This window comes from Choloepus didactylus, chromosome X (genome assembly GCF_015220235.1).
Source record: "Choloepus didactylus isolate mChoDid1 chromosome X, mChoDid1.pri, whole genome shotgun sequence".
Classification (NCBI taxonomy): domain Eukaryota; kingdom Metazoa; phylum Chordata; class Mammalia; order Pilosa; family Megalonychidae; genus Choloepus; species Choloepus didactylus.
In genome coordinates, this window is record NC_051334.1 from 32,383,121 (window position 1) to 32,401,793 (window position 18,673).

Below are 18,673 nucleotides of genomic sequence, written 5' to 3' on the forward strand. Positions count from 1 at the left end.
TAAAATTGTCCAAAGCAGTCTTTTCTTTGACAATTCCATTGATATGAAATGTACAAAAGGGCAAATATAGAGAGGCAGAAAATAGATTAACAGTAGCCTAGGGCAGGGGGTGGGAGTATAGAGTGACTGTAAGAAGACATGATATATCTTTTTAGGATGGTAGAGATCTGTGAAAATTGACTATGGTAATGGTTGCAAAAGTCTGTAAATGTACTAAAATTCATTGAATTGTACACCTAGAATGGGTGAATTTTATAGTATATAAATTATATTGAATAAAGCTCTTTTATTAAAAAAATTAATCCCTACTAGTGAAAAGCAGACACCTCAACTATCTTGAAAATTCTTTAAATATGAGGGGAAAGCTCTAAGTAATCAATGGTATTTTTATGATACACCTCTAACGAAAATGTGCTCTGTGCTGAGTGTTTCATGGCTACTCTTCATTTAAGCCTGACAAGAAATATACATGGCCATTATTATTATTTCTATTTTGACAGTGAAGAAATGATGGTCCAGAAAGGGATAGCATTATACCCAATGTCTGTAATATGGAAAGTAAGGAGTTGAGACTCAAGCCCAACTTGAGTCTGACTGATAAAATGTACACTCATTTCACTAAACCAAAAAACCTTTGGATCTGCTTTGCAGATAGCTAGTAAATATAAGCTTCCAAAGGACCTTATGCTGAGGTGCTTAGAAAAAAAAAGGCAATTTCCAAGTCAGATTATGAAGTGAGTTTGTGTACATAACACATGTACTCTTTTTTTTAATTTCAGTTTTATTGAAATATATTCACATACCATACAATCATCCATGGTATACAATCAACTGTTCACAGTACGATCATATAGTTATGTATTCATCACCCCAATCTATTTCTGAACATTTTCCTTACATCAGAATCAGAATAAGAATAAAAAATAAAAGTACAAAAAGAACACCCAAATCATACCCCCCATCCCACCCTATTTGTCATTTAGTTTTTATCCCCATTTTTCTACTCATCCATCCATACACTAGATAAAGGGAGTGTGATCCACAAGGTTTTCACAATCACACTGTCACCCTCTGTAATCTACATTATTATATAATTGTCTTCAGGAGTCCAGACTGCTGGGTTGGAGTTTGGTAGTTTCAGGTATTTACTTCTAGCTATTCCAATACATTAAAACCTAAGACGTGTTATCTATATAGTGCATAAGAATGTCCACCAGAGTGACCTCTCGACTCCATTTGAAATCTCTCAGCCACTGAAATTATTTCATCTCATTTTGCATCCCCCTTTTGGTCAAGAAGATAGTCTCAATCCCACAATGCCAGGTCCAGATTCATCCCCGGGAGTCATATCCTGCGTTGCCAGGGAGATTTACACCCCTGGGAGTCGGGTCCCACGTAGGGGGGAGGGCAGCGAGTTCACCTGCCGAGGTGGCTCAGTTAGAGAGAGAGGGCCACATCTGAGCAACAAAGAGGTACTCAGGGGGAGACTCTTAGGCACCATTACATGCAAGTTTAGACTCTACTTTGCGGTAATGAGCTTCATAAGGGCAAGTCCCACGATCGAGGGCTCGGCACATCAAACCGCCAGTCCCAATGTTTGTGACAACATCAACACCAGTCCAGGTGAGGAAGCCCAACACTTCTGCACCTTCCCCCAGCTCCTTGGGGTTGGGGTGGGGAGGCTGTAAATATATTTTTTATTCTCTGCCCAAATTACTTTGGGATGTAACACATGTACTCTTACAGATAATCACATTCCACTCTTCTTTTTTTGGCATGAATTTACATTGAGTATGTGCAAGTTTGACAAAATTAACAGAAAAAATACCTCTCTTTTAGTAAAATTATGTATATTCATTTATGGATGAATTAAAGAAAAGGACTTATTTCTTAAAAATATTTTTTAAAACCTATTGATGAAACTTTTTCTTTTTTGCCACATCACTACCCAGTGAACTAAATTTAGAAAAACGCTCCTGCAAAATGTGCCAGAACCTGTTTTCTAATCTCATGATCCTTCACATTTCAGATCACAGGAGCTGTGCCAATTTTAAAAGCAGCACTTTGGAGATAGGCTCGCTATTGTTAGAGATACACATGTTTGCTTTGCAGGTCAAAGGCAAAAATGAAAGGAATAATGAGACAAAGAGGAAGCATTCATCAGCGTTCTCACCTGCCAGTGGAGGATTATATTCCAAATCAAACCAAGAGTCAGTTTATGATTTCCATCAACTATGTCAGTGCTTCCAATATTCACTAAATCAACCTGTTAAAGAGAAGGGAAAAGAATTTGAAGGAAGGAGACCAAACACCTATTTGGAAAGAAAACAAAATGAGAAGGTAATTGCATTTAGTGATTTTCAGAGCCTAAGCAACATTGTAGCTGTTTAAAAATAATCTAAAAAAATGAAACACAATGCATTTGTAAATACATTTTCTCTAACACCCAAGTGTCTCCAAACAACTGACAATGAGATAAGAAATGAAAGCACTTTCATCATATGACCAGATTACCACAGATTAAAGAGGCCAGATTATCTCTAAATAAAATGGATATACCAATGTTAACTCATAAAGAATGCCTACAGTTAAAACTTGTTTCCAGACACAGATTTGAAATTCAAAAAAGAAATTCCATCAGTCCTTCTATTTACCTCAGAGGAATGCCGTTAAAATCAGGGTTGGCTACATTTGATGAAAAAATCCCAGCTTCAGAAAAAAACATTAGTACTCTAACGAACAATGGAGGCAATTGCCAGCTCTCTCTCTTCTCTATCCAGGATGGGTTTGGGAATTAAAATCTGTCTGTTTTTGTTTTTTAAATCAAGGTGACTCTCTAAGTGTCCTGCCCTTCATACTTTTAACATTTTTAGGTGGAATCATGTTAAAAATAAGCCTCAGGCAAATAGGCACATGAAAAGATGATCAACATAATTAGCCAGTAGAAATATGCAAATTAAAACCACAATGAGACATTAGCCTATCACAATGGCTAAAATAAAAAATATTGACAACATAAAATGCTGGCAAGGATGTGGAGAAGCTGTATCACTCATATACTGTTGATGGGAATGTAAAACGGTACAGATACTCCAGAAAAGAGTAGGGTGTTTTCTTATAAAACTGAAGGTGCACTTACCATACAACCCAGAAATTGCACTCTTGGGCCTTTAACCCAGAGAAATGAAAATTTATGTTTGCAAAAATAAAACTTTATGCAAATGTTCCTAGCAGAGCTATTTTTAAAAGTGAAAAACTGGAAATAACCAAGATGTCCTTCAAGGGTGAATTGTTGAACAAATGCTGGTACATTCATACCTTAGAATACTGATCAGTAATAAAAAAGAACAAACTACTGATGCACCCAGCAACTTGGGTGCATCTCAAGAGAATTATGCTGAATGGAAAAAAGCCAATCCCAAAGTATTACATACTGTAGGATTCAATTTAAATAGCATTCTTGAAGAGAAAAATGATATAAATGAACAGACTGGAGATTGCCAGGGATTAAGGATGGGGGGTTGCTGGATGTGGTTGGGACAGGACAACACGAGGGATCCTTGTGGTGAGTGAACTGTTCTGTATATTGTCTGTGATGGCTGATACAGAAATTTATACATGCAAAAATGGTGTACAAACTAAATACAAACACTCATACATACACACACACACACACACAAGCACAAGTAAAACTGGGGAAATCTGAATATGATTGGTGGATTGTATCAATGCCAATATCTTGGTTGTCATATTATACTATAGTTTTGGCAGATGTTACTACTGGGGAAAACTGGGCAAAGGGTACACAGGATCTGTCTGAATTATTTCTTAAAACTGAATGCAAATCTACAATACCAAAACGTATTATTGAAAAGGTTAATTTAAAAATAAGCCTCAAGGGAGGCTTTAAAGGGAGAAAATATTCCAGTAAATCAAAGAGGCAACTTCAGTTTAAGGTTTATATAAATGGGGGTGAAACCATATAGCAGGGGATGAAGGTTGAAAATGAACCCAGTTTTCTCTCCCTATTTGCTACCCTTGGCTCACTGATCCCTTTGGTTGTATTTTCTTTTGGCCACCTCCAAAATCCTGCCATTTTGTCTTGTCCTGAAAGGTAGCAACTTGAGAGGGCTACTCACTCATCTGCCCCTAGATTTCTTCATTGAACATCTGAGACTCATTTTAGTTAAACCTTTGATCCTCTCAGGCTCTAAACTCTTACTGAAATAATATTTACTCCAGTCTGTCTTTCTCACTTGTTTCTTCCTCCAATGGGATAGGTTCACTATCCTCTCACCATTCTAAACTAGATTCCTTACCATCCATTTTTACTTTCCCAATTTTATTAATTATTATTTTTAATTATGAAGCTACCTGGAAAGTCAAGGTGAAAATAATAAAAGCTACTTACTCTTCAGTGTAAAAATCAGTCTCAATTATTACCCACATAGTCTCACTTGTCAGGTTCAATGGGTAATCAAATATTTAAATTTATTTTTGTATCCCAACTATATAAAAAGTATTTGGTGCGTTGGGTTAGAAGAAATGATACAGAAAAAATATAAAATCATTTAAATAAGGATGAAAGAACAAAAGCCAAGCTAATTAATTGAATTCTACACATAATTTATAGTAGAGGGTATTACTGAGTTGTTCAGTATATTAGAAGTAGGGATGATACCACATGGACTTCCCAGAGAAGCCAGCTTGAAGTAGCATAAGAACAGATGTTTCAGTAACAGTCTATCTAGAAGTAAATTGAGAGAAATCCTAAAAACTGGTCAAAATGAAAGACTCTGGATTTCATAGGTGTAGGAAAATTAGAGTGATAAGCCATGGTAAGACAGCACATTCCTACTAATTTTTTTTGCAGTGAAGATGCTTTATCTTTGGATAGTTGATTTCAGTATTCCATGCAAATTCTCCCTAATTCAGCAGGCTGTAGTTAATTTAGTTATTTAAAATTGTTGGGGATTCACACAGGCTTGTCCTACACACAGAGGTAATGATTAACTAAAATATTTTTGTTTTAATTATGCAAAGCAGAATATAACAAGCTTCCAGAATTTATTAGAGAAGTGAAAATAGAGGTCCCAGGGAAGATCAATAACTCAAGAACAAGAAAGCACCATCATTTTAGTTCAGGTACTAACCTAAACATTTAGTTCCAGTTACCAATCTAGGTCCTTAGGAAGCAAAAGGGAAAACCATTCCTGCTTTTACAGAATTTAATGACAATCAGGACCATATATTTCTGAGGAGCCAATTATTTACATGCAGAATATGTGTTTCTCAGGAAATAGACTTCTACTGGGGGAACCACTGCTGGTAGTAATTTTTTTTTTTAAATTCAATTTTATTGAGATATATTCACATACCATGCAGTCATATAAAGTGTACAATCAATTGTTCACAGCACCATCATATAGTTGTGCATTCATCACCAGTTTTTGAACATTTTTCTTACACCAGAAAGAATAAAAATAATAATAAAAAATAAAAGTAAAAAAAAACACCCAAATCACCCCCCAATCCCACCCTATTTGTCATTTAGATTTTGTCCCCATTTTTCTACTCATCCATCCATACACAGGATAAAGGGGAGTGTGATCCACATGGCTTTCCCAATCACATTGTCACCCCTCATAAGCTACGTTTTTATACAATCATCTTCAAGATTCAAGGGTTCTGGGTTGTAGTTTGATAGTTTCAGGTATTTACTGCTAGCTATTCCAATTCATTAGAACCTAAAAAGCGTTATCTATATTGTGCGTAAGAGTGCCCACCAGAGTGACCTCTCGGCTCCTTTTGGAATCTCTCAGCCACAGTGGTAAAGTTTTGAGCTGCCATGGGGCAAGCCACAGACACTCAGATAACAGCAGTTCTTCCCCACCCTCCTTCTCACTGTACAAGCAAAGAGATGGTCCCTCCATTTCCTCCTCATCATAAAATCCCTCCTAAGGTGCAATCTCTGTAATGTCCAGGTACCATGTTCAGCCCTGATAAAGAAAAGTAAGATAGAACCCCTAATGTCAAGAAGCTCACAATCTACGAGCAGGCCACATACAACTAATTAAAATTAGCAGGCAACTGTAAAAGTAGAAGTTTGTTCAAGGTTTAATGGGAGCTGATGGGAGAAAAAAAAAATAGTGTGGTACAGTAAGTGGAAGAAAGAAGAGTTATTGAGTATTAGTTGAATTTGTGAAGAAGGAATTTAAATACTGGGAGAAAGAATGTGGCCGGTGGTGAAGGCATGACAAGAGGAGGAACCCACATGACGAAAGGTATAGGGACAAGAGTAAAAGGTATTGTTTAATTGAGAATTAGAGGTATTTGTTCAAGGACAAAGTGGCAAGGGGTGAATTTGTTAAATAATCTGAGGCTAGATTACAAAGAGTCTTTACAGCTCACATAGAAGAAGGAACTGAGTATTGGGAAGAGGTGATGGCATTCTGAAGCAAAGAGAGAAAATACCAGAGAAGTTAAACAGATTTTGGATAACACTTTTAGGCACTGAAAAACGTAGCTAAGATCAATTATAGAAATCTCATTAGCTAATGCAAGGCAACTAACAATCTTTTCAGGAGCAAGAAACTTTTTCCCTATTCTGAACTCTAAGAAACATGTATTCTATAATAATAGACTTCACCTTTAATCACTTTACAAGTGATGCAGTAATAATCATCTGGTCATTTCTTTTGTCAATATACAGGAAACACTAACAGCATAGTGTTAAATCTTGGTTTTGTGGAGATATTCTGTAGACAGGTACAATAATACAGTTCAATTTGTGTAACTTCTTGTTGATTTGCAGTTATATTTATGTTAGGTTCTTTCTTTATTGCCAGGGTTACCCTTATACCTTCAGCTCCTAGAGGGCAGAGATCACTTCTGTTGAGTCGGTGGTCCATACCCAAGGGTATAATGAGTAAATAGCATGGTTTATAGGTGGAGTTTCACTCATATATTCTCTATTGCATGTGCCTTATAGGGTAACCCATCACACTGCAGTTATTACCTGTCATCATTCCTCTCTAAAGGTATGCATATTAAGGTATTTTGTTTTCCTCTAGTTGTATAGTAAGGAACAAAACCGCTACCATTTTTTTTGCATGGCAACTATATGCTAAAGTTTGTGCTAAGTGTTTCATATACATGTATGTATATAATCTAATTTTTGTTCTTTTTGAAAACATTTTACTTATATATATATATATATATATATATATATATATATATATATATATACCCACACAAACATGAAGCTTTACATAAAAGCTTGGGTAAGATCTCATACATGACTCTTGTCTTTATTATTTTTTTGTGGCCATTTTTCTTTTCCATTTTGCTTATTCCCTATTTCTTTTACCCCAACCTGTGTAAATAATCCAAAAATTCTTTTTCATATTTTTCTCCCTAGTCATATGATCCTTATAGACATATATATGTGTGAATGTGCATGTGTTATTATATATTCACAGAACTCTATGGGGTTTTGTTTTCTACAAAATTGGCCTACTATACAGATTCTATTAAATATTGGTTTTTCACATAATAATCCCTTTTATTCATAGATGTTAATGGTTGCATAATATTTCATAGTGTGCATATGTCAGAGATGATTTAGCTAGTCCCCTGTTGGTTGATGTTCACTTTCTTTCTAGGGTTTTGATGTTTCTTTTGTTTTGCAATATCATAAAATGCTGGAATAAACGTCTTGTATATACATTCTCACATACTGGTGCTTCTATTGTCATAATACCAATTCCCTGGAATTTACCTACTGTATCAAAGGATATACGTATTTTTAAATTTTAGTAAGTGTTTGTACTTTTTTTCAAAGAAGGATTTAGCATTTCATATTTCAACCAGAAATACATGAGTAGTCTCTTCCTTCACCAGTAACAGGTGTTTCAGCGTTTTAGTTTTGCCAGTCCGATGGGTTAAAAGGGGTGTCGCATTGCTAATTTATTTCCATAATTCATAGAGCATTTGGGGCCTCTTTTTGTATAACTACCCAGTCATTACAACCTGAATTCTGTAAACTGTCTTAAGATAATACTTATTTTTTTTATTTCCACCTTTCTTCTTTTTTAAAAAAGAAAATATTGAAGGTCATAAGATACACTGTAAATACAGCTTTCACCATGTCAATATTACTATCACTGTAAACGTATGAGATAATTACTAGTTTATGTACATTTTACCAAGAGTGAAACAGCATCAAAAATAGATGAAGCTCACACAAGGTCAGATTTAAAAGCAGGTGTGGATATGAGAGATAATTCATTAACTAAACTGTGAGAATTCCTCATGAAGTATCTTAATAGGTTCTTTCCAAGTTAACAAATATTTCACACCATCATACAGACAAGTAATATTGTTTATTTATTTTCATTATGTGTTGTTTCTTGCTCTACATCTCTTCTTCAAACTACCAAAGGCTGAGAAGAAATAACATTAATTAATGAAGACTCTAGAGGAGTCTATTTTCTCTGGTATTTACTCTTACTATTAAATGCTTCATAGAAACTAGCCCATTTTGACTCCAAATTCTAATATGCCAGAATAACACCATATTTTACTATGTAAGTATTAGTGATATTGTTTTATAAATCATTAATAACTACTCTTAACTAATCATCACTGTGATGTACAATTGCTTCTCTCTTTTCTTATATATATATTTTTTTTCTAATATATGCTCTGGAATTATATCTTCCAAGGAATCTCATCAATCCAATTTCTAAATAAGTGTGAAAAGGGAAAACAAAAGTTAAAACCTCTTAATGTTTGTGCTAAAGAAATCATTATGGCTCTATCTAGCAAGCCATACAAAAAACATTCATATGGCATACATATTAAATGGAACCATTGCATTTGTGAGTGAGTGTGTGTGTGTGTATGTGTGTGTGTGTGTGTATTTGTGTTCTGACAAGCACTGGACAGCAGACATTTCAACACTGGGGTCACTAACGATGCCCAAAGTTCTTGTTTTCTATTTTGCAGAATGAAAGCCACTACATATGCATCTGATAACAAATGGATAGGTGTGAAAATTGATATTGTGTGTGAAAATTAAATAGCACACATTGCGTTTTGGCAGAAATAAAGCTCACCTGCACATGAAGAATGATTTTAGGAGTCTGTGCAAACAGGGCTCAGAATTACTCATCAAGTAACTTCAGAACCTGGCTCAGAGTTTTGCGCTGCTCTTTGGGGAAGAAGATTTATATGAATGTAACTTTAGGAAGACAGAATATTCCAACCATTTGCCTTGATATAAGGGAAACTTCTTTTGGCTTCAGTAGAGCATTTATATGTAAACTTTCATGAAAATATCCCTTGAGTCAGGATGAGCAGCTGCAAAAATGCACCTAGAAAACTTAATAAATTGGCTTTTGGAATGGAGTAGTCTAGTATTATACATTTTATTGGTTTGAGAATAAGAATTTAAGGAGTTACTTCTATGTCCCCATACTGGTATTTAGATTAAGATATCTGATTTTGTGCAAAAGTATATATTTAGTAATTCTATGATTAATATACAAGTATTTCAAAGAGTGCTGTTACTTCCAGGTGCTTTACTTCATAAAGTAGTATGCTAACCACTGAACTATGAAGAACCATTCTCTTCATTTCCTTATTCAAGAAAGCTAAGAAATCTCATTCTCTGCTTTGTTTTATCTCAGATTCCTTCAGGGCACTGATGCAATTTCTGGCACTGTCAATAATATTTTCTACAAGTTAAATTAAGATGTCCCATGGTAGTTATAGCAAAAGGATTTATACACACAAATACATGTACTATATTGATATATTCAAGATTTAAATATGCTTAAGAAAACCATTAGAATTGAAGCAAAGCTGAATTATGATGGTTTAGTTAAAGGAGATTACTGACATGTTCAAGTTTATATTATTTCTAATTTGCTCTACAGAAAGAATAGCAGAATGAGCTCATCCAACAGAAAATGGTACCCACACACTTCAGAAAGAGCAACATTTTACATAAAAACAATTTCAGTAGCCAGGTCAAATAATGAAAACAGTTTCTTAGAACACAGCAGATAGAAAGAGAGAAGAAAAAAAGATCAAACCAAGGGATTTATATTTCTATGATATGTCTGGCAAAGTTCTGAGAACTAAAGCTTTAATTAATTTTCTTATAATTTTTTTTGTATTTTTGGTGGAGATAGAGAAGGACAAACTTTTATATATTTAGTTTTGTAAATCATTTAAGCATTCAGAGCTCTAAACTGGAAGATGCAAAGTTATATCTGATTCTATAGGGGAACCATCATCTTTACAATGAATGGGACATGCCTCTTCTTGCCTTTTTAAACAACTGACAATGACATTTCATAGCTACAGGAGCTAATGAAAACACATCCTGCATCATTCGGACAACTGAAGTTAGACTAAGGCTAGGAAGGTGCCCACATTAGCTTCAAAAGATGTGGCTCTCCTGTATCATTTCAGAGTTCAAGATTTATCCCAGAAAGGAGTTGTTTTTGTTCCTTAATATGCAGAATACAATCTGTGCACTTTCGAATTGAGGACAGGGTAGGGGATAAGGGTAAGCCCTTTGTCTTTTATTTTTCCAGGCTGCTAAGACAAATACTATACCATGGGTTGGCATAAACAACGGAAATTTATTGGCTCACAGTTTCAGAGGCTGGAAGGCCTGCTTCCTCCCAGGATGTGGAGCTTTCTGACTGACCACCAATCCTTGGGTACCCTGGCTTTCCATCAAGTGGTGATATCCTCTCCTTTCTCTTCTGGTTCGTTGATTTCTGGCTCCTCCTAGGGGCTTTCTCTAACTTTGTCTGAACTTCTGCTTATAAAGGACTCCAGTAATAGAATTCAGACTTATCCTGGTTCAGCTGGCCACAACTTAACTAAAAATAGCATCTTCAAAAGGCCCTATTTACAATGAGTTCACATCCACAGGAATGCTATTAAGATCAAGAGCACATTTTTTCTGGGGTAAATAACTCAATCTACCATTCCATCTTTTTACTCATCACTCTTGGTATTTGAGTTTAGACAAGTGAAAAATGCTACAAATTAAATCATATAAAATAACTTCACATAGAATGGAAAAATTATGGATGGAACCCTGATAAATCATCTCTAAAAGTTTGGGTGGATTTTCTTAACCAGTATCTTAAATAATAACCAATGGTTAGAAACATGCCATTTATGGGAATTTATTATATAAAGGTGCCTCCTTATATACTTCATACACATGCTTCTCCCATTCATCTAGTTCTTTCATATCCATAAATATCTTTCTCATAAAGTATATACAATCTGAAACATTTCTTCCACATTCTAAACAAACAGGACTTTTTTTCTGAATGTGTTGACTGCCTTTTATAAAATATCTGTTATCGTAGTCAAGGTAGAGGCTTCTCTACATTCAAGAGAAGTTCCTCAAGTATTTATACACTCCTTCCAAATATGTTATGTTTAAAAGATCAAAACTGCATGAAAAGCAAAGCAGTTTCACTGCCCTGCAGCATGTGCTTTCATACTATGTTTACGATTTACTCTATTTAAAATTTTAAGACTTGGGGACATAAATTATACCTATTTTTTTTCCACTGAGAGAGGCATGTCTAGAATCTTTATTATTAAATGATGAAGAGTTCAGTACATATGGTGAACTGCATTGGCAATTTTGGACCTGGCTATACAATGGAAGGTTTTCTTTATTCCTTATATCTCCAAATTCCAATTATTTTTATGATATTCCAAATAGACAATGAATTGGAAAAATAATACTATAGAAAGCACACTTTGACCTAGAATTCATCATAAAATTCATTTCTGGGTATTCACTATGAAGACAGTATCTCTGCCTTCATCAGTTCAGTTTTATATACTTAGTCAATCACTAAATATTTTGGTTGGGGACTTCTGGAAAGATGGTGGAATAGGTGAGGCAAAGCAAACTTCTCTGCCATGAAAGACTAGAGAAAAGGCAGAGAATGCCCAGGACAGTGGTTTCAGGGTGTGGGCAGCCAGAGAGGGATTTCTACAATTTGTGGTGGGGACTTAGATGAGAAAGTGGAGAAACTATATATCAAAGGATAGGATGAATTTTTTCAGTTGGGACCATCACCCAGGACTGGCAGCGGCAAGATAGCTGCCAAGCAGGGGAGGGAGCAGCTCTCTACTCACGTACCCATCTCATCACCCATGAGAAAACCTGGGAAACAGTGGACCAGATTTGATCATATTTACTCTCCCTCCACAGAAGTAGATGGTGTGCATTGGTGAGAGGTGGTGATAGTTGAGAGTGCCACACAAAAGCACCAGGAGCCACTCCCACACCCCAGAGGGTCATGGGCACATGGCAGGCAGGGAGCAGGGCATGTTTGAGCTGGAGTGTGAAATGTGCAGACCCAGAGCCTAAGAGTGATTGACTCAGAGGCCTGAGAATCACCAGACCCATGGTGCCCTTAAGCAAACTCACTGCCAAAATGCACAGGGCTCACACCACATCCACAGGGCTGGGAGTCTCCAGTGCACATGGAGAAATGGTGTGCTGATTGGATTCCCACCCAGTTTGGACTCCACCCAGCAAATAGGCAAAGTGGGAGAAAGCTGTCTTGAAAGTGAGAGGTGGCTCAAGAATGCTATCTGCTGGGAAGACAAGAAAGTGCACTCCAGGAAGCTGTGGCTCTGCCAAAAAACATATATAAATGTTCAAATAATCCTGCATTTCCCAAAATAACCTTATCAAGATAAGCAAATACCCTGAAGCCAACAGAATATCAGAAAGCACATGAAGACCCAAGAAGATATGGAGAAGCCAAACAACCAAATTAAAAAGCCAGAGGAATTACAGAACTTGGAGCAATTAATCAGAGAAGAACACAAATTTCCAAAACAACTTCAATGGGTTGGCTAAAGACAAAAGGATATCAAGAAGACTCTAGAAGAGCAAAAGGAAGAATTTGAAAGAGTAAATAAAAAATATCAGAACTTATGGAAATAAAAGATACTGTTGATCAAATTAAAAATATACTAGAGACACACAACAGCAGATTTGAAGAGGCAGAAAAAAAGAATAAATGAACTAGAGGATAATACAACTGAATGTGAATGCACAAAAGAACAAACGGTGAAAAAATTGAAAAATTAGAAATGGATCTCAGGGAAATGATGAACAAAATAAAGCACATGAACATAACAATCACTGGTGTCCCAGAAGGAGAAGAGAAAAGAGAATTTGAAGACATTGCTGGGAAAAACTTCCCAACCCTTATAAATGACATAAATATGCAAATCAAAGATGCCCAATGACCACTAAATAGAATGAATCCAAATAAACCTTCTCCTTCACATATACTGATTAGATTGTCAAATGCTGAAGAGGAGAAAGTTCTGAAAGCAGATAGAGAGAAGCAATTCACCACATACAAGGGAAACAACATAAGACTGAGTACTGACTACTCAGCGGGTACCATGGAGGTGAGAAGGCAGTGATATGGCATATTTAAGATACTGAAAGAGAAAAACTGCCAGCCAAGAAGTCTTTACCCAGCAAAGCTCTTCTTCAAAATTGATGGCAGCGATTAAAATTTTCACAAACAAATGCTGACAGAATTTGTTAACAAGAGACTTGCCCTGCAAGAAATACTAAAGGGAGCTCTACAGGCTGAGAATAAAAGAAAGGAAGGGGAGTGTGCTGGTTTGAATGTATTATGTCCCCCAGAAAAAGCCATATTCTTTGATGCAATCTTGGGCAGACATTTTAGTGCTGATTCGATTGGAATTCTTTGCGTGTTTCCATGGAGATGTGTCCCACTCAACTGTAGGTGATAACTCTGATGAGATAATTTCCATGGTGGTGTGGCCCTGCCCATTCAGGGTGGGTCTAAATTAAATCACTGGAGCCATATAAATGAGCTGACAAATAGAAGAAACTCAGTGCAGCTGAGAGTGACATTTTGAAGAGGAGCTACAGCCAAGAGGGACACTTTGAAGAATGCATAGAAGCTGAGAGAGGAGCTGAAGATGAGAGACAGTTTGAAGACAGCCGTTGAAAGCAGACTTTTGCCCCAGAGAAGCTAAGACAGGACAAACACCTCAAGAGCAACTAAGAGTGACATTTTTGAGGAACTGCAGCCTAGAGAGGAATGTCCTGGGAGAAAGCCATTTTGAAACCAGAACTTGGAGCAGACACTGGCCACGTGCCTTCCCAGCTAACAGAGGTTTTCCGGATGCCATCGGCCATCCTCCAGTGAAGGTACCCAATTGTTAGATGCCTTACCTTGGACACTTTATGGCCTTAAGACTGCAACTGAATAACCAAATAAACCCCCTTTTATAAAAGCCAATCCATCTTTGGTGTTTTGCATTCTGGCAGCATTAGCAAACTAGAACAGGGAGGTATGGAGAAGGGCACATAAATGAGGATTATTAGTAAGGGAAACTTGAAGGTAAAGAAAGGGGGTGGGGGAATAGATCTGACAGATAAAAACCAAAGGATAAGATGGATGGTTCATGAACTGTCTTCACAGTAATAACTTTGAATGTGAATGGATTAAACTCCCCAATTAAAAGTTGAAGATTGGCAGAATGGATTAAAATGTATGATCCATCGATATACTGTTTACAAGAGACTCATCTTAGACTGAGTGACATAAAGAGATTGAAAGTGAAAGGATAGAAAAAAATATTCCACACAAGCTGCAACTGAAAAAAGCAGGGGTAGCAATACTAATATCTGACAAAATATACTTTAAATGTGAAGATGTCATAAGAGACAAATACAAACATCATATATTAATAAAAGGAAAAGTACACTAAGAAGAAATAACGATCATAAATGTTTATGCACCCAATCAAGGTGCTCCAAAGTACATGAGACAAATGTTGGCAAAACTGAAGGGAGCATGATTATTGTAGACTTTTCTACAATAATCATGGGAGACTTCAATACATTACTCTCTTCTATAGATAGAACAGTCAGACAGAGGACCAATAAGGACACTGAGAACCTAAACAATATGATAAATGAATTAGACTAACAGACATATATAGAGCATTACATCCCAAATTACCAGGATACACATTCTTCTCCAGAGCTTATGGAATGTTCTCCAGGATAGATCATATGCTGGGGCACAAAACGAGACTCAATAAATTTAAAAACATTAACATTATTCAAAGTACATTCTCTGACCATAACGGAATGCAACTAGAAATCAATAACCACCAAAGAACCAGAACATTCACAAACATGTGGAGGTTAAACAACACATTACTAAACAATCAATAAGTCAAAGAAGAAATTGCAAGAGAAATTGGTAAATATCTAGAGACAAATGAAAATGAGAACACAACATATCAAAACCTATGGGATACAGTGAAGGCAGTGCTGAGGGGGAAATTTATAGCTCTAAATGCATACAATGAAAAGGAAGAAAGAGCTAAAGTCAAAGAACTGACAGAACAACTGAAGAGGCTAGAGAATTATGAGCAAACTAACGATAAAGCAAGTAGAAGAAAAGAAATAACAAGGATTAAAGTAGAAATAAATGATATGGAGAAAAAAAGGGGGAATAAATAAAGCCAAAAGTTCATTCTTTCAGAATATCAACAAGATTGACAAACTCTTAGCTAGACTGACAAAGTAAAAAAGAGAGAAGAGCCAAATAAACAAAATCAGAAATGAGAGGGGTGAGAGTACTGTGAATCCCAAAGAAATTTTTGATAAATCATAAGAGGATACTATGAACAACTGTACACCAACAAACTGGACAATTTAGAGGAAATGGATAATTTCCTAGAAAAACATGAATAACCAAGACTGACCTGAGAAGAAATAGAAGACTTCAAAAAACCAATCACAAGTAAAGAGATTCAATCAGTCATCAAAATTCTTCCCAAAAAGAAAATCCCAGGGCCAGATGGCTTCACAGGAGAATTTTAGCAAACATTCCAAAAAGAACTGACACCATTCCTACTTAAACTCTTTCAAAAAACTGAAGAAAATGGAACACTACTTAACTCATTTTATGGAGCCAACATCACTCTAATACCAAAACCAGATAAAGATGCTAGAACAAAGGGAAACTACAGGCCAATCTCCCTAATGAATATAGATGGAAAAATTCTCAAGAAAATATTTGCAAATCGAATCCAAAGACACATTAAAAAAATCATACACCATCACCAAGTGGGGTTCATCCCAGGCATGCAAACATGGTTCAACATAAGAAAATCAATATAATACAACACATTAACAAATCTAAAGGGAGAAAGCTAATGATCATCTCAATAGATGCTGAAAAAGCACTTCACCAAATTCAGCATCCTTTTTTTGATAAAATCACTTCAAAAGGTAGCAATTGAAGGAAACTTCCTCAATATGATAAAGGGCATATATGAAAAACCCACAGAAAGCATAGTACTCAACAGTAAGAAAGTGAAAGCCTTCCCCCTAAGATTGGGAATAAGACAAAGATGCTTGCTGTCACCACTGTTACTCAACATTGTGCAAGAATTTCTAGCCAGAGAAATCCAGCAGGACAAAGAAAAATAAAATTGTCTGTTCTGGTTTGCATGCTGCCTTTTTGAAAAATACCAGAAACGGATTGGCTTTTATAAGGGAGGTTTATTTAGTTACACAGTTACAGACTTATGGCCATAAAATGTCCAAGGTAAGGGGGTACCTTTACTGAAGGATGGCCAATGGCGTCCTAAAAACCTCTGTTAGCTGGGAAGGCACAGGCACATGGCTGGTGTCTGCTCCAAGTTCTGGTTTCAAAATGGCTTTCTCCCAGGATGTTCCTCTCTAGGCTGAAGCTCCTCACAAATGTCACTCTTAGTTGTCCTTGGGGCATTTGTCCTCTCTTAGCTTCTCTGGAGCAAAAGTCTGCTTTCAAAGTCCATCTCTAAAATATCTCTGTAAGCTGCAGCTCCTCTCTCAGCTCCTATGCATTCTTCAAAGTGTCCCTCTTCGCTGTAGCAAGCTTGCTCCTTCTGTCTGAGCTTATATAGTGCTCCAGTGAACTAATTCAGACTCACCCTGAATGGGTGGGGCAACACATCCATGGAAACTATCCAGAGTCATCACCCACAGTTGGGTGGGTTGCATCTCCATGGAAACACTCAAAGAATTACAATCTAGTCAACACTAATACACTAATATGTCTGCCCACACAAGACTGCATCAAAGGATGGCGTTTTGGGAGATATAATACATTCAAACTGGCACACTGTCATTATTTGCAGATGATATGATCACATCTTTGGAAAACCCTGAGAAATTGGCAACAAAGCTACTTGAGCTAATAAATTCAGCAAAGTGGTGGGATACAAGATTAATGCACAATAATCAGTAATGTTCCTATACACTAGAAATGACCCAACTGAAGAGACACTCAAAAAAATTCCATTCACAATAGCAACTAAAAAACCAAGTACCTAGCAACTAAAAAAAAAGCAATAAAAAAATCTGTATAGCAACTAAAAGACTATATAGCAACTAAATAAAAGACCACATAGTGACTAAAAGACCTCTACAAACAAAATTACAAAACTTGACTAAAAGAAATCAAAGAGGACCTAAATTGGTGGAAAGATATTCCATGTTCATGGGTAGGAAGGCTAAACATCATTAAGATGTCAATTCTACCCAAACTGATCTAGAGATGCAACACAATTCCAATCAAAATTTCAATAACCTACTTTGCAGACTTGGAAAAATTAGTTATCAAATTTATTTGGAAGGGGAAAGTGCCTCAAATTGCCAAAACATTCTACAAAAGAAGAACAAAGTAGGAGGAGTTACACTTCCTGACTTTAAAGCCTATTATAAAGCCACAGTGGTCAAAAAAGCATGGTACTCATACAAAGGTAGACATATTGATCAATGGAATCAAGTCAAGAGTTTGGAAACAGACCCCCAGATCTATGGTTGACTGATTTTTTATAAAGCCCCCAAATCGACTATCTGGGGCAGAACAGTCTCTTCAACAAATTGGGCTGGGAGAACTGGATATCCACCTCCAAAAGAATGAAAGAGGACCCCTACGTCACACCCTATACAAAAATTAACTCAAAGTTGATCAAAGACTTCAATATATAAGAGACAGTACCATAAAACTCCTAGAAGATAATGTAGGGAAATATCTTCAAGACCTAGCAATAGCAAGTAGCTTCTTAAACCTTACACCCAAAGCACAAGCAATAAAAGAAAAAATAGATAAATGGGAACTCCTCAAAATCAAAAGCTTCTGTACCTCAAAGGATTCTGTCAAAAAGGTGAGGAGGCAGCCAACTCAATGGGAGAAAATATTTAGAAACCATATGTACCAGTTTGGATGTATTATGTCCCCCAAAATGCCATATTCTTTAATGCAATCTTGTGGGGGCAGACATATTAGTGTTGATTAGGTTGGAACCTTCTGATTGCATGTTTCCATGAAGATGTGACCCACCTGTGAGTGACAACTTTGATTAGGGTGTGACCTCTTGATTGAAAGTTTTCCATGGAAATGTGGCCCTGCCCATTTAGGGTGGGTCTTGATTAGTTCACTGGAGTCCTAGAAAAAGAGCTCACAAACAGAGGGACCTCAGAGCAACTGAGAGAGACATTTTGAAGAAAAGCTGCAGCTGAGAGACACATTTTGAGGACGGCCATTGGAAT

At 36.4% G+C, this 18,673-nt stretch overlaps 1 protein-coding gene across 9 annotated transcripts in view; it reads right to left on the reverse strand.

The window, feature by feature from the left end:
- Window positions 1–18,673, reverse strand: part of DMD (dystrophin) — a 2,178,366-nt gene that overhangs the window by 1,911,045 nt on the left and 248,648 nt on the right. For all 9 annotated transcript variants that reach the window (XM_037821041.1, XM_037821045.1, XM_037821047.1 and 6 more), the window contains one exon: window positions 2,174–2,266. In XM_037821041.1, the coding sequence (XP_037676969.1) occupies window positions 2,174–2,266 (93 nt within the window). The remainder of the gene's footprint in view (window positions 1–2,173; window positions 2,267–18,673) is intronic.